Source organism: Scomber japonicus, chromosome 9, assembly GCF_027409825.1.
Source record: "Scomber japonicus isolate fScoJap1 chromosome 9, fScoJap1.pri, whole genome shotgun sequence".
Classification (NCBI taxonomy): domain Eukaryota; kingdom Metazoa; phylum Chordata; class Actinopteri; order Scombriformes; family Scombridae; genus Scomber; species Scomber japonicus.
Genome location: NC_070586.1, coordinates 10,906,400 through 10,923,347, shown reverse-complemented (window position 1 = coordinate 10,923,347; position 16,948 = coordinate 10,906,400). Strand labels below are relative to the sequence as shown.

Genomic DNA, 16,948 nt, shown 5'->3' with positions numbered 1-16,948 from the left:
TTAAATAATGCATAACAAGTAGTTTAGAAGCCAATCCTGGTCCAATATTCAACTAACACTGTGATGTGGAAACTTTAACAAGCCTGCAGTGCACATACACTGAGAATAGACTTTAAAACTTAGTAGAATACATCTTCTATCCAGCAGTTAAACCTCTGAAATGAAATATATTCCCACTTTAAAACTTCAGAAGATAGAGGGTTTTGTCTCCATGATAAAATCAACAGGTAGCCAGCCAAAGCGTATCAAAGACACCTGTTTAATTCTCACACAGTAGTTCAGTGACCTGTTTTACGTGTATATAAAGACAGAACTGAAGGAGTGGTGTCAGACTGCATCTTGCTGTCTAAAGAGGTGATATTTCACAATGAGGCGTGCTGCAGCTTTTCTGGTGTTGCTGCTCTGTCTGTACTGGACGAGGGCTCAGGGTGAGAGTGGAGGGGTGACAGGGAACGATATCACTCAGACGGAGGTTCAGTCTGAGATCCTGGGTGTCAAAGTAACCAGTGATCAGACCAACATCACCCCTGACATCTGGGCTGAGCTGAAGGAGCTGAGAGACATGGCCATCAAACACAGTGTGGAGCTGAGCAACAGCAAGAGCAAGATGGAGAAGCTGGAGCAGGAGAATACAGGTTCATTCACATAGTTATCAACAAATACATGCAATGTTCACTATAACATTACTGTTAGGAGTAATTTACTGCTTTTATTCCAGCCATAGAGGCCAGACTGACGGCTAGTGAAAGCAAGAATTCAGGTTGATATTTATATTTTATAAAATTATATATAATCAATTCATGTTTGTGATGTTTTCCTGTCAAACCTAGGAATTAAATGTAAACACTTATTTAAGATGTTTTCCGATATTAATATCGAAGACTCAAAATAAAGCTTTTACTGAAAAACTTTAAATGCGTTCACAGTGTTGGAGACCAGAATGAACGCCAGTGAAAACGAGATGATGAAGCTCAAGATAGAGAATGCAGGTAAATTGCTTCAATCAATCAATCATCAATCATCAATCAATCAATCTTTATTTGTATAGCGCCAAAATCACAACAAAGTCATCTCAAGGCACTTTACACATAGAGCAGGTTCTAAACCGAACTCTTCAGGTTTTAATTTTAAAGAGACCCAACATTCCCACATGAGCAAGCACTTAGCGGGGAAGAAGTTTAGAATATTGAATGCATTAATAGTACATGAATGTTAATGGATATAGATGGATGGATAGAGATAGAGATAGAGATAGAGAGAGAGAGAGAGAGAGAGAGAGAGAGAGAGAGAGAGAGAGAGGGGAGGAGAGAGGAGCTCAGTGCGTCATGGGAGTGGGAGTCCCCCGGTAGTCTAAGCCTATAGCTGCATAAACTAGGAGCTGGTCCAGGACACGCCTGGCGGACCCTAATTATAAGTTTTATCAAAAAGGAAGGTTTTAAGCCTACTCTTAAATGTAGAGAGGGTGTCTGCCACCCGGACCGAATCTGGGAGATGGTTCCACAGGAGAGGAGCCTGATAGCTGAAGGCTCTGCCTCCTATTCTACTTTTAGAGATACTAGGAACCACAAGTAGGCCTGCATACTGGGAGCATAGTGTTCTAGTAGGTACATAAGGTACTATAAGCTCTTTAACATATGATGGAGCCTGACCATTAAGAGCTTTAAAAGTGAGGATTTTAAATTATATCCTAGATTTTACTGTTGAATATTAAGAACAGCAGTAAGATGCAAAATACACAGCTGCTAGTTTATTAGGTACACATACAGATATTTAAAGTTCCAGATATGTAGATTTTTCTTCTTTAAAATAAAAATGTTGAATGTGTTCATAGTTTTGAAGGCCAGATTGAAGACCGTTGAAAATGAAGTGGGGGAGCTCAAGAAGGAGAACACAGGTAAACTACAACAATCAATAAAATGTAAAAACTGCTGCCTGCTGATCAATTATTAATCTGATTATTAATTTTGCCTTCTATTGCAGATCTTCAATCCAGAGTAACAGCGAGTGAAGATAAGAGCACAGGTCAGCCTCCATAGTGATCATTTTAACAATTTGAAACCTGCTGACCATAAACATACTTCACTATAATATTAATGTTAAATGTGTTGACAGTGTTGGAGACCAGAATGAACACCAGTGAAAACGAGGTGGAGGAGCTCAAGATAGAGAACACAGGTAAGCTACAGTACAATAATAAATGAAATGCAAAACCTTTTCTTTCTTACTGTATTCTAGCAAAGAGAATACATTTATTTTATATTAATGTGTGTTTCATGATGAACTTTTGCTAGTTTTAATTCCCAAAATGACTAAAGAGAAGTCAAAAGATATTTAGCAGAGATAAATTCAATATTAGGTTTTTATGAAACTGTTTTGCCTTTTATCAAGTGCAGTCATACAATACATCTTTTATACATTATAATAAGAGAAAAAATATAATAAAATAAAAAATGTCATCGTTATAAGTGTCTTGAGGGGTTAGTCCATGGATCTCTTGACTTTATTCATCAAGGGCAAAACATAACAACACTGAATATGTAGGCTAAATGAGGATTGTTCATCACCACAATATTGCATTATGCACAGTATTACATTTAGATATACATTACAACAGAAGAATAGGATTAAAAATGACCAGTCGAAATTTAACCAGGGAGGAAAAGAAGAAGAAGAAATAAAGGGGGAAGAGGGGGGCAGGCCAACTAGTGTATCATATCAGGTTGAAATGTAGGGCAATGGGGTCCATTTGTTAATGAAGGCATCTGATTTCATCTGTAATGCCACAGTCATATATTAAATGTGGTAAACATCTTGAATTCTTTCCCTCCACTGTGTCATTGTGGGAGGGTGTGGCTTCAGTCAGGAGGCTGTAATTACTTTATTTACTATCAAGAGGACAATTAACAGATAGGTTTGGTTATTCTCTTCAAGATCATCTGGTAATATGAAGTATGAAGATTATAATGGTCATCCTATAAATAGGCATTATTTATTTTCTTTTTATACATTTTACCAATATTCTGATAGTTCTGGACAGTCCCAATATATATGCATGTGGTCTTCCAGCAAGCCACATCCCCTCCAGCAATATTCTGTACGGTGGCCGAGAAGGGTCATAACACATGCAAATGCCAAAACACCTGCATATTCAGAAAACACTTTGCTGCAAATGCCAAAAAACCTGCAAATTCAGAAAACACCTACAAACTCATAAAACACCTGCAAATTCAGAAAACACCTGCAAACTCAGAAAACACCTGCAAATTCAGAAAACACCTGCAAATTCAGAAAACACCTGCAAACTCAGAAAACACCTGCAAATTCGTAGAGTTTTGCAGTATCTAATTTTAATCTTCCACCCAAACTCTTTCCAATTAGGGCTCCTAGTTGTCTTATGTCCCTGGCTACTTCTCATTTTGTGAGATCTGCTTTTACTTGACCCATCAATTTCCCATAGTTGACTTTGAATAGTTTTGAAATATTGGGGTTGAACATAGCTCAGCGGGTAGAGCACCCATCCCATGTGTTGAGGCTATAGTCCTCGTTGCAGGCGACCCCGGTTCAAATCCCGCACCGAGCGGTCTTATCCTGCATGTCATTCCCCCTCTCTCTGCCTCCTGTTTCCTGTCTATCTCTACTGTCCTGTACATTAAGGTGTGGTTCATGATGAACATTTTCCAGCTTTAATTCACAAAGTGAGTGAAGAGAAGTCAAAAGATATTTATGTATTTAGCAGAGACAAGTTCAATATGAGATTAATAATCTGGCTGTTGATCAATTACTAATCTGATTATTAATTTTGCCTTCTATTGCAGATCTTCAATCTAGAGTAACAGCATTTGAAGATAAGAGCACAGGTCAGCCTCCATAGTGATCATGTTAACAATTTGAAACCTGCTGACCATAAACATACTTCACAATAATATTAATGTTAAATGTGTTGACAGTGTTGGAGACCAGAATGAAAACCATTGAAAACGAGGTGGAGGAGCTCAAGAGACAGAATGCAGGTAAACGGCTTATATCATTATTAAAGAGTAACTTCATCCAGTAATCAGCCTGCTTGTACTGTCGTCTCACAGAAGCTCCATGCTCTGTTCAAAAAGTCCAAATGCAACAGGATCAGAGTAACATCAGCTTCTATGAATACTATTCACCAAAAGAGACACAATACAATTTGTTCATCAACTGTTTATAAGTGAAACTATTTTTTCCTCTATGTGAATCTTCTCACATTCACACAGACCAACCAAAGGTGGCGTTCTCACTTGGTCTCACTAATGATGGACAAGTTGGACCCTTCAATACTGTCATCACACTTAAGTTCAGTAAAGTCTTCACCAACTTTGGTCAGGCCTACAGTCCAACTACAGGTACTCATCTATTTCTGCTGCACACACAAATTAACTATTATAATGTAATGAACTCATTATAATTAGTTTGTTAGATGTTTTTAATATGTATTAATTGTTACAGCTTTCACTGCATCTTTTGTAATTGCTTTTTTCTCCACTATGGCTCCAGCTGCACACTTGGTTGTTTGAGGAGGAGAAATTTATCTTTGAATTGGCTCTTTTGAGATTTCACCAGTTTTACCTTTAACAGTTCATCATAACACTTTTAATGTAGTTTCTCTGTGTCCTCTCAGAGGGCTTGAGCCAGGTCGTTGGTACTTTGCTAACATTGAGTCATGTGTGATTTTGTGTTATGTAGGCGTGTGACGATACACGAGACGAGACCAGATGAGATTTTAACTATATTTTTAAGAAAACTTGAGGAAATAAATGACTGTTCTTTTATTTGAAATTCACAAAATGGAAATAATGCAGGTGCATTTTGAAATGTTTTAACTGATCATCTTGTAATGAATCACTTCAGTTCTACTTTCTAAATATATAATTATCATACGCAGTATACAAAATGCAAAATGCAAGCACTGTAAAAGATTTCCCCATATAGATAGAAATTTTATAGATAGATCATTTTGGTTTTTATGGAAATAACATTAAATAAAATACAAAACTTAGATACAATAAATTAAATAAAGAATCCAATTATCGCAAATTATAACATATTGCTAATAAAAACACACAAATAAAAGTAAATTGCACAAATCCTGTATCACATAAACACACATGTAGAACAACATAGAAATAGTTTTATAATTTGAAAGTGTGACTCATTTTACTTTTTGCATCATTATGCTCCCATAGCTAGATTCCCTGCTCCTCCTACCTCAGGCTTTCCTCTCTTACTCCTGACTGAGATCTTCTCAGCAGGTAGAAGCTAGTTCACCAACTAGAACGAGGACGGCCACTGTAACAAGGTTAATGATCCACACGTGGAATTATAAAAACAAGACATGACGTGCAAATGAGCGATAGAAAACCGATCGTCTTTTTTTTTTTTGGTGCGCCCTTTAATTATAGCTTCACGAGACAACATTCACTTCGACAAGAAATATCGTCACACCCCTAGTGTTATGTAATTACATTTCATTTAGTTACTGATAAGGTTCTCAGGTCTTCAAAACCTTTTCACAGACTTTTACAGATAGTTTACAAAACACAAGAGAATGAAATGTTCTGCAAAGACGTTGGCAGGATTTTGGTCTGTTTTAAGGTGATCACTTATATCTCTCTGTTATATCACTTTCTATAAACATTATGGGATTCAAACTGACTCACTGAATGTGTAACTGAGAGCTCTCAACTTTTACAGACTATACAGTCGCTGGGTAATGTGATGTTAACAAAGCAAGAGCACTGAACAACAATTCCTTCAGATTAGACAAACCCACCTACAGCAGCCTGACCAAAGTATTGAGAAGCAACAGCTTACTGAACTTAGAGAAGAGGTAGTTCAACAGCAGGAAAAAGCCTCACTGATTTTCTCCTCTGATGCAGGTCTCTTCACAGCCCCAGTCAGAGGAGCCTACTACTTTTCATTCACTACAGCGGATTACCGGACTTATGTATGGAGTGGTTTTTGTCTATATCACAATGACCAGAGTGTGTTGTGGAATGGTGATTACAATGATGAATATGGCTTTACCAGTCTTTCTAATTCACTGGTTCTTCAGCTGGAAAAGGGGGATGTGGTCTACATGGTTTTACCTGCCGGCTATAGTGTATACGATGATACCGATAATCATACTATCTTTAAAGGATTTCTGCTTTTTCCACTGTGAGACTAAAACATGAGAATGTATTTACCCCCAGATTTTTGGCATAGTCTACAAACAAGTCATACAGTATTCATATGTATATGAAAGGACGCACATTGTTGCTGTGTTGGCTTTGCTCTGTAACAAACTACATTTGAAATAAAAGAATGACTATGAAGTTAAAGTGCTGACTCTGACTTTAATTTGGGGATATTTTGTAGTCATTCTTATACTTCTAATTTGGCTAACTTCTAGTCAATTAAATAATTTAGGGCCTGACCAATACTGAATTTCAGGGGCAATGCCAATACAGGGTATAGCAAAAAAAAATCTGATATCCATATATTGGTTGATAATCTCATGTACAGAATACATACATTATCTTTTTCGCCCCTTTTTTGCAATGATCCCTCAAATGTGATTATCAAACACTTGTGAAGATAAAAGTTATGTAATGTAGGTGGGACATTTCACTGTTTAACAATAAACTTGATTAAATTCCCAGTGGTGATTACTGTTTCATTGCACTGATGTCATTTTATACAATAATCATAAATAGCTATGATTTTTTTTAACTGCACAGAACAAAAATAAATATTGATATACTTGAATTAAGAACGAGGGTCTAATATACATAAAATGCTGCCTATAAAACTTTAAACAATAAAAAATGATTGGCACGTATATCGGACAACATATTCACTGATACCTATGTATGTGTGATAGGTCAATATCAGCCAATAATATCAGCTGACCAATATATCAGTCGGGCTCTTATTGTTACATCCCATTATTCAAGTTTAAGGGGGTAACATTATTGGGTTTCAGCTCCTCAACACTGCAGGACAATAACAATAGAAAAAGCAGTAAAATAGTACAGAATATAATAAGTATATTGTAACTATATCTGATTAAATACTGGCATCTCCAAGTCTGGCTTTAGTCTTCTGTTTGAGAAACTGTAGCGATCCAGGAGTTCAGTCAACTATCTTTAATAATGTCCCACAGGAGTAATGACAGATGGGTACATTGTAGTTTATCCAATATGAATAAACAGCCAAATATGACTTCTAGACGTTGTTGTTATTTGAAGGATATTAAACAACTACAGAATATATATAATTAGTTGAAATGACAAAGAAATAATGACAATAGCACCGCTGCTGTAAACAGTCACGGTAGTACAAGCAATGCTCCAAATGCCCACCAGATGTCTCTCGTCTGCAACTCGACAGCACATACAGCCATCAATGAAAATATGAAAACTATGACCAAATAGTATGGTTAACACTATTAGCTAGTCATATCAAATAATTTACGACAAATGTATTCATCATTATATTCAAAATAAAGAACATATATGCTGTCAAGCTAACAACAGAGCATATAGCAAATAGCCTAATATAATAATGAACCGTAAACTATTCCTTACCAGCATGTATTATTGCTGTGTGTAGGCTACGTCGGTGAAAATCAGAGTCCACAGTGTACGCCTCAGCCTGTATTTGATGGTGCAAATGTGCAGTCTGCTATTAGTGCCTGCACGATCATCATGTCGTGCCCACCTCTCCTGTCCAGCAGAAGCCACATTGGACTCTTCCACCTTACAGCAGAGGTATGTTTATTAGTCATGTGTGTGATATGCTAACACACATGTTGCAGAACCTCCCACACACAGATTCACAAAATCATAATTTTATGATGATGAACTAGTCCAGGTTCAGCAGCATCCGTATAGTTAAAAAAACAGCAGCAAGACCAGATGCACTAAAGCAAAAAGCGTAGCACTTAGCCTACTCATCTATAAGCAGTCCAGTTATATTTACAGATCATCACAAATTAATCCCAACATGCAGATATCAGCACCGAAATAATCACAATGCAACTTTTATTCTTTCAAGTAAGTGCTGCAGTCTGACCAGAAACAGCTCACTTCAGAATATGATTGTTACTCCTGCATCATTACTCATTACATCATTAGGCTACTTGTCCCTGATGCATGTAACACATGCCAATGGGTAATATCAGAGGTGTCACTGTATTGAACTTGCAGCCTGCAAAGAGCTCTGTGTCTCATTGCGGCCTTACAGAGCTTTCAGGTTATTGTTTATCTTTACTGTTTTGGTTCACTCTCGGTGTTTTCAGCAACAGCAGAGCAGACAAATATTCTCCAAGAAAAAGTTATGAAACGCCTCCTGCTAAGCACACAGTTGGCAATCAGCTAGCGATGAGAAAATGTTATGAAAACCCACCTGCTAAGCAAATTGTTGGCAACTAGCTGGTGAACATAACGGAGCACTTCATAGCAATCGAGCCGGTTATTTCAGGGTTCCCACGTGTCCTGGAAAACCTGGAAAATTACCATGGAAAAAATGAAAATGAGAGAAAAGGTAAAATTGAACAATATTCTTGTTGCTGATGTTGTTAGCATAAATTAATGGGAGTCGTGGCAAAATTAGCATCACAGCTATCCATCAGTCAAATTGTCTTTATTATAGCACCTTTCAAACAAATCAAATGCAATTCAAAGTGCTTTACAGCTTCATTGAAAAAATAAACAAACAACAACATAAGAAATAAAGTTAAAATGTACTTGGTAACTACTGCACATTGAGCAATAAAATATGAGTACATAAAATAATGCATAACAAGTAGTTTAGAAGCCAATCCTGGTCCAATATTCAACTTACACTAATGTGATGTGGAAACTTTAACAAGCCTGCAGTGCACATACACTGAAAATAGACTTTAACATTTAGTAGAATACATCTTCTATCCAGCAGTTAAACCTCTGAAATGAAATATATTCTCACTTTAAAACTTCAGAAGATAGAGGATTTTGTCTCCATTATAAAATCAATTCTGAAGCAAACAGGTAGCCAGCCAAAGTGTGTCAAAGACACCTGTTTAATTCTCACACAGCAGTTCAGTGACCTGTTTTACGTGGATATAAAGACGGAACTGAAGGAGTGGTGTCAGACTGCATCTTGCTGTCTAAAGAGGTGATATTTCACAATGAGGCGTGCTGCAGCTTTTCTGGTGTTGCTGCTCTGTCTGTACTGGACGAGGGCTCAGGGTGAGAGTGGAGGGGTGACAGGGAGTGATATCACTGAGACGGAGGTTCAGTCTGAGATCCTGGGTGTCATAGCAACCAGTGATCAGACCAACATCACCCCTGACATCTGGGCTGAGCTGAAGGAGCTGAGAGACATGGCCATCAAACACAGTGTGGAGCTGAGCAACAGCAAGAGCAAGATGGAGAAGCTGGAGCAGGAGAATACAGGTTCATTCACATAGTGATCAACAAATTCATGTAATATTCACATAAACATTACTTTTAGGAGTAATTTACTGCTTTTATTCCAGCCATACAGACCAGACTGACGGCTAGTGAAAGCAAGAATTCAGGTTGATATTTATATTTTATAAAATTATATATAATCAATTCATGTTTGTGATGTTTTCCTGTCAAACTCAAGAATTAAATGTAAACACTTCTTTAAGATGTTTTCTGATATTAATATCGAAGACTCAAAATAAAACTTTTACTGAAAAACTTTAAATGTGTTCACAGTGTTGGAAACCAGAATGAACGCCAGTGAAAACGAGATGGTGAAGCTCAAGATAGAGAATGCAGGTAAATTGCTTCAATCAATCAATCATCAATCATCAATCAATCAATCTTTATTTGTATAGCGCCAAAATCACAACAAAGTCATCTCAAGGCACTTTACACATAGAGCAGGTTCTAAACCGAACTCTTCAGGTTTTAATTTTAAAGAGACCCAACATTCCCACATGAACAAGCACTTAGCGGGGAAGAAGTTTAGGTTATTGAATGCATTAATAGTACAATGTACTATTGTATACATGTCATGAAAGTTAATGGATATAGATGGATGGATAGAGAGAGAGAGAGAGAGAGAGAGAGAGAGAGAGAGAGAGGAGGAGAGGAGAGCTCAGTGCGTCATGGGAGTGGGAGTCCCCTGGTAGTCTAAGCCTATAGCTGCATAAACTAGGAGCTGGTCCAGGACAAGCCTGGTGGACCCGAATTATAAGCTTTATCAAAAGGTTTTAAGCCTACTCTTAAATGTAGAGAGGGTGTGTGCCACCCGGACCGAATCTGGGAGATGGTTCCACAGGAGAGGAGCCTGATAGCTGAAGACTCTGCCTCCTATTCTACTTTTAGAGATACTAGGAACCACAAGTAGGCCTGCATTCTGGGAGTGCATTGTTCTAGTAGGTACATAAGGTACTATAAGCTCTTTAACATATGATGGAGCCTGACCATTAAGAGCTTTAAAAGTGAGGATTTTAAATTATATCCTAGATTTTACTGTTGAATATTAAGAACAGCAGTAAGATGCAAAATACACAGCTGCTAGTTTATTAGGTACATATACAGATATTTCACGTTCCAGATATGTAGATTTTTCTTCTTTAAAATAAAAATGTTGAATGTGTTCATAGTTTTGAAGGCCATATTGAAGACCATTGAAAATGAAGTGGGGGAGCTAAAGAAGGAGAACACAGGTAAACCACAATAATCAATGAAATGTAAAAACTGCTGCCTGCTGATCAATTATTAATCTGATAATTAATTTTGCCTTCTATTGCAGATCTTCAATTCAGAGTAACAGCGAGTGAAGATAAGAGCACAGGTCAGCCTCCATAGTGATCATGTTAACAATTTGAAACCTGCTGACCATAAACATACTTCACAATAATTTTAATGTTAAATGTGTTGACAGTGTTGGAGACCAGAATGAACGACAGTGAAAACGAGGTGGAGGAGCTGAAGAGACAGAATGCAGGTAAACTACAATAATAAATGAAATGTAAAACCTTTTCTTTTTTATCATATTCTAGCAATGAGAATACATTTATTTTATATTAATGTGTGGTTCATGATGAACTTTTGCCAGTTTTAATTCCCAAAGTGACTGGAGAAGTCAAAAGATATTCAGCAGAGATAAGTTCAATATTAGATTTTCTGAAACTGTTTTGCCTTTTATCAAGTGCAGTCATACAATACATATTTTATACATTACAATTGCATTATGCACAGTATTACATTTAGATATACATTACAACAGAAGACTAGGATTACAAGCCAGTCAAGCTCTAACCAGGGAGGAAAAGAAGAAGACAAAGGAAAAATAAAAGGGGGAAGAGGGGGGCAGGCCACCTAGTGTATCATATCAGGTTGAAATGTAGGGCAATGGGGATCCATTTGTTAATGAAGGCTTCTGATTTAATCTGTAATGCCACAGTCATATATTAAATGTGGTAAACATCTTGAATTCTTTCCCTCCACTGTGTTATTGTGGGAGGGTGTGGCTTCAGTCAGGAGGTTGTAATTACTTTATTTACTATCAAGAGGACAACTCTTAACAGATATATTTGGTTATTCTCTTCAAGATCATCTGGTAATATGAAGTATGAAGATTATAATGGTCATTTTATGAATAGGCATTATTGATTTTCTTTTTATACATTTTACCAATATTCTGATAGTTCTGGACAGTCCTTATATATGCATGTGGTCTTCCACCAAGCCACATCCCCTCCAGCACTATTCTGAGGTATTGCTCCATTTTGACGTAACGTTGAGTTTGTATCTAATTTTACTCTTCCATCCAAACTCTTTCCAATTAGGGCTCCTAGTTGTCTTATGTCCCTGGCTACTTCTCATTTTGTGAGATCTGCTTTTACTTGACCCATCAATTTCCCATAGTTGACTTTGAATAGTTTTGAAATATCTGTCATTTTTGTGGATCCCAGGTATCTGAAAATATTAGATTTTAAATCTGCTGTTAATTAATTATTAATCTGATTATTAATTTTGCTATTGCAGATCTTCAATCCAGAGTAACATCATTTGAAGATAAGAGCACAGGTCAGCCACCATAGTGATCATGTTAGTAATTTGAAACCTGCTGACCATTCACAATAATATTAATGTTAAATGTGTTGACAGTGTTGGAGACCAGAATGAACGCCAGTGAAAACGAGGTGGAGGAGCTGAAGAGACAGAATGCAGGTAAACTGCTTATATCATTATTAAAGAGTAACTTCATCCAGTAATCAGCCTGCTTGTACTGCCGTCTCACAGAAGCTCCATGCTCCGTTCAAAAAGTCCAAATGCAACAGGATCAGAGTAACATCAGTTTCTATGAATACTATTCACCAAAAGAGACACAATACAATTTGTTCATCAACTGTTTATAAGTGGAGCTATTTCTTTCCTCTATGTGAATCTTCTCACATTCACACAGACCAACCAAAGGTGGCGTTCTCACTTGGTCTCACTGATGATGGACAAGTTGGACCCTTCAATACTGACATCACACTTAAGTTCAGTAAAGTCTTCACCAACTTTGGTCAGGCCTACAGTCCAACTACAGGTACTCATCTCTTTCTGCTACACACACAAATTAACTATTATAATGTAATGAGCTCATTATAATTTGTTTGTTAGATGTTTTTAATATATATTAATTGTTACAGCTGTCACTGCATCTTTTGTAATTGCTTTTTTTCTCCACTATGGCTCCAGCTGCACACTTGGTTGTTTGAGGAGGAGAAATTTCTCTTTGAATTGGCTCTTTTGAGATTTCACCCATTTTACCTTTAACAGTACATCATAACACTTTTAATGTAGTTTCTCTGTGTCCTCTCAGAGGGCTTGAGCCAAGTTGTTGGTACTTTGCCAACATTGAGTCATGTGTGATTCTGTGTTATGTAGGCGTGCTGATACATGAGACGAGACCAGATGAGATTTTCACTATATTTTTAAGAAAACTTGAGGAAATATATGACTGTTCTTTTATTTGAAAGTCACAAAATGGAAATAATGCAGGTGCATTTTGAAATGTTTTAACTGATCATCTTGTAATGAATCACTTCAGTTCTACTTTCTAAATATATAATTATCATATGCAGTATGCAAAATGCAAAATTCAAGCACTGTAAAAGCTTTCCCCATATAGACAGACATTTTATAGATGGATAATTTTGTTTTTTATGGAAATAACATAAAAACAAATACAAAACTTACAATACAATAATATAATAAAATAATAATATAATACAATAAATTAAATAAATAATCCAATTATAACATATTGCTAATAAAAAACACAAATAAAAGTAAATTGCACAAATCCTGTATCACATAAACACACATGTAGAACAACGTACTGTATAAATTGTCATTAGGCTCCTATAGCTAGATTCACTGCTCCTCCTACCTCAGGCTTTCCTCTATGACTCCTGACTGAGATCTTCTCAGCAGGTAGAAACTAGTTCACCAACTAGAACGAGGACGGCCACTGTAACAAGGTTAATGATCCACACGTGAAATTATAAAAACAAGACATGACGTGCAAATGAGCGTTAGAAAACCGATCCTCATTCACTTCGACGAGATATATCGTCACACCCCTAGTGTTATGTAATTACATTTCATTTAGTTACTGATAAGGTTCTCAGGTCTTCAAAACCTTTTCACAGACATTTACAGATAGTTTACAAAACACAAGGGAATGAAATGTTCTGCAAAGACTTTGACAGGCTTTTGGTCTGTTTTAAGGTGATCACTTATATCTCTCTGTTATATCACTTTCTATAAACATTATGGGATCCAAACTGACTCACTGAATGTGTAACTGAGAGCTCTCAACTTTTACAGACTATACAGTCGCTGTGTAATGTGATGTTAACAAAGCAAGAGCACTGAACAACAATTCCTTCAGATTAGACAAACCCACCTACAGCAGTCTGACCAAAGTATTGAGAAGCAACAGCTTACTGAACTTAGAGAAGAGGTAGTTCAACAGCAGGAAAAAGCCTCACTGATTTTCTCCTCTGATGCAGGTCTCTTCACAGCCCCAGTCAGAGGAGCCTACTACTTCTCACTCAATTCAGTGGATATCCAGAAGAACGCATGGAGTGGTTTTCATCTCTATCACAATGATAAGAGAGTGTTGTGGAATAACAATTACAATGATGAACATGGCTATACCAGACTTTCTAGTTCACTGGTTCTTCAGCTGGAAAAGGGGGATGTGGTCTACATGGTTTTACCTGCCAGCTATAGTTTATTCGATAATACCAATAATAACACTACCTTTAAGGGATTTCTGCTTTTTCCACTGTGAGACAAAAACATGAGAATTTCTTTACCCCCTACATTTTTGGCATAGTCTACAAACAAGTCATACAGTATTCATATGTTTATGAAAGGATGCACATTGTTGCTGTGTTGGCTTTGCTCTGTACAAACTACATGTGAAATAAAAGAATGACTATGAAGTTAAATTGTTGACTCTGACTTTTCACAAATTGGACATCTAGTCAAATAAATAATTCAATATTCATTTATTGTTACTATAGGCCCTACCAATACTGGATTTCGTGGCAGATGCCGATACAGATATAAAGGAGCAAAGAAATTCTGATATCAATATGTTGGCTGATAATGTTTTGTACAGAATATTATAATTTTTCTTTTTTTTGCAATGATCCCTCAAATGTGATTGTCAAACACTTTTAACAAAGATATGTAATGTAGGCACGACATTTCACTGTTTAACAATAAAGTTTATTAAATTCCCAGTGGCGATTACTGTTTCATTGCACTGATGTCATTTCATACAATAATTATAATTAACTATGAATAAAAAAGGAAAAGAAAATGAACAGAATAAAAATAAACATTTATATTTTAAACTTAATTAAGAACCTCTAAAACTTTAAACAATAAAAAAAGAAAATCAGCACATATCAGACAACATATTCACCAATTCCAATATGTGATAGGTCAGTATCAGCCAATGATATCGACTGACCAATATATCAGTCGGGCTCTAATTGTTACATCCCATTATTCAACTTTAAGGGGGTAACATTGTTGGTTTTCAGCTCCTCTACACTGAACCAGAACGTTACGACGCGTCACACTCGCAGCAGCAGGGCTTCAACGCTCTGCCTGGTGTGTGAGTATCCCTTTGGGTTGTTAGTAACGTTCTGGTGTGGACATCCACATGTGGAGTGGATGGTGTGTGAACGATGATACTGGCAGTGATTTTGTGTGTTCCAGGTAGGCCGTCATGTTGGGAGAGACAAGCCACCGGAAATAGTTAACGGACGCTGCAACAAGTCTCCTCTTCAAAACCTTGTGTGTCACCTATCCTGGTCTGGCTGCATTCCTTTTTAAACAGACTTCTCGTTTTAATGGACATTGACTCTGCTGGCTTTTAACCTGGTTGAAACCATTTTAGAGGGTTTTAATGAGTTGATTTTACTATGATTTTAAGATCAAGCTCTTAAAAAAATAAATTACTGTATGCACTGGCATCTATTGTTTCCGCCCTCTGTTTTGTTCATCACCAACAGTGTGCTCTCACCCAATATCTCAGAATCTGCAAACAGTCAATAATTACTACATTCATCACAATTCTCATACTCCACTCCTCACACGACAGATCTGTGCAGAGTCCGCATTACTGCAGACGCCGCACCGATCCGCCTGTCGATCTCACGCTCCATCCTTCCCTCACTCGTGAACAAGACCCTGAGGTACTTGAACACCTCCACTTGGGGCAGGATCTCATCCCCGACCCTGACAGTGCACTCCAACCTTTTCCGGTTGAGGACCATGGCCTCAGATTTGGAGGTGCTGATTCTCATCCTGGCCGCTTCACACTCGGCTGCGAACCGATCCAGTGAGAGTTGGAGGTCACGGTCTGATGAAGCCAACAGGACCACATCATCCGCAAAAAGCAGTGACCCAATCCTGAGGTCACCAAACCGGACCCCCTCCACACCCTGGCTGCGCCTAGAAACCCAGTCCATAAAAATTATGAACAGCTCGGTGACAAAGGGCAGCCCTGGCGGAGTCCAACCCTCACCGGAAACAAGTCCGACTTATTGCCGGAAATGCGGACCAAGCTCTGACACCGGTCATACAGGGAACGGACGGCCCTTATCAGGGGGTCCGATGCCCCGTATTCCTGGAGAACCCCCCACAGGATTCCCCAAAGGGACACGGTCAAATGCTTTCTCCAAGTCCACGAAACACATGTGGACTGGTTGGGCAAACTCCCATGCACCCTCAAGGATCCTGCAGAGGGTGTAGAGCTGGTCCACAGTTCCACGGCCTGCACGAAAACTACACTGCTCCTCCTGAATCCAGCTGCATGTCTTGGACACTCAGGTGAAGAGAGGGGCGGAGCTGTCAACTGATCACCACCTGGTGGTGAGTTGGCTACGATGGTGGGGGAGGATGCCGGTCGGATCTGGAAGACCCAAACGTATTGTGAAGGTCTGCTGGGAACGTCTGGCAGTCTCCTGTCTCAGAGAGCTTCAACTCCCACCTCGTGGAGAGCTTCGACCACGTACCGGGGGAGGCGGGGGACATTGAGTCCAAGTGGGCCATGTTCCCTGCCTCCATTGTTAAAGCGGCCGAATGGAGCTGTGGCCGCGAGGTGGTTGTGCCTGTCGTGGCGGCAATCCCGAAACCCGCTGGTGGACACCGGTGATGAGGGATGCCGTCAAGCTGAAGATGGAGTCCTATAGGGCCTTTTTGGCATGTGGGACTCCGGAGGCAGCAGGTAGGTACCGGCAGGCCAAGCGGAGTGCAGCTGCGGCAGTCGCTGAGGCAAAAACACGGACATGGGAGAATTCGGCGAGGCCATGGAAAAAGACTTCCGGGCGGCTTCGAAGAGATTCTGGACCACCATCCGGCGTCTCAGGAGGGGGAAGCAGTGCGCCGTAAAC

At 38.4% G+C, this 16,948-nt stretch overlaps 1 protein-coding gene across 1 annotated transcript in view; it reads left to right on the top strand.

Annotated features, from left to right (window-relative positions):
• The first annotated feature begins 940 nt into the window (after window positions 1-940).
• The window catches only part of LOC128364860 (heavy metal-binding protein HIP-like), a 129,599-nt gene continuing 113,591 nt past the window's right edge, over window positions 941-16,948 (top strand). Inside the window, exons 1-3 of the mRNA XM_053325483.1 lie at window positions 941-989; window positions 1,832-1,894; window positions 3,816-3,857. Of these exons, the coding sequence (XP_053181458.1) occupies window positions 941-989; window positions 1,832-1,894; window positions 3,816-3,857 (154 nt within the window). The remainder of the gene's footprint in view (window positions 990-1,831; window positions 1,895-3,815; window positions 3,858-16,948) is intronic.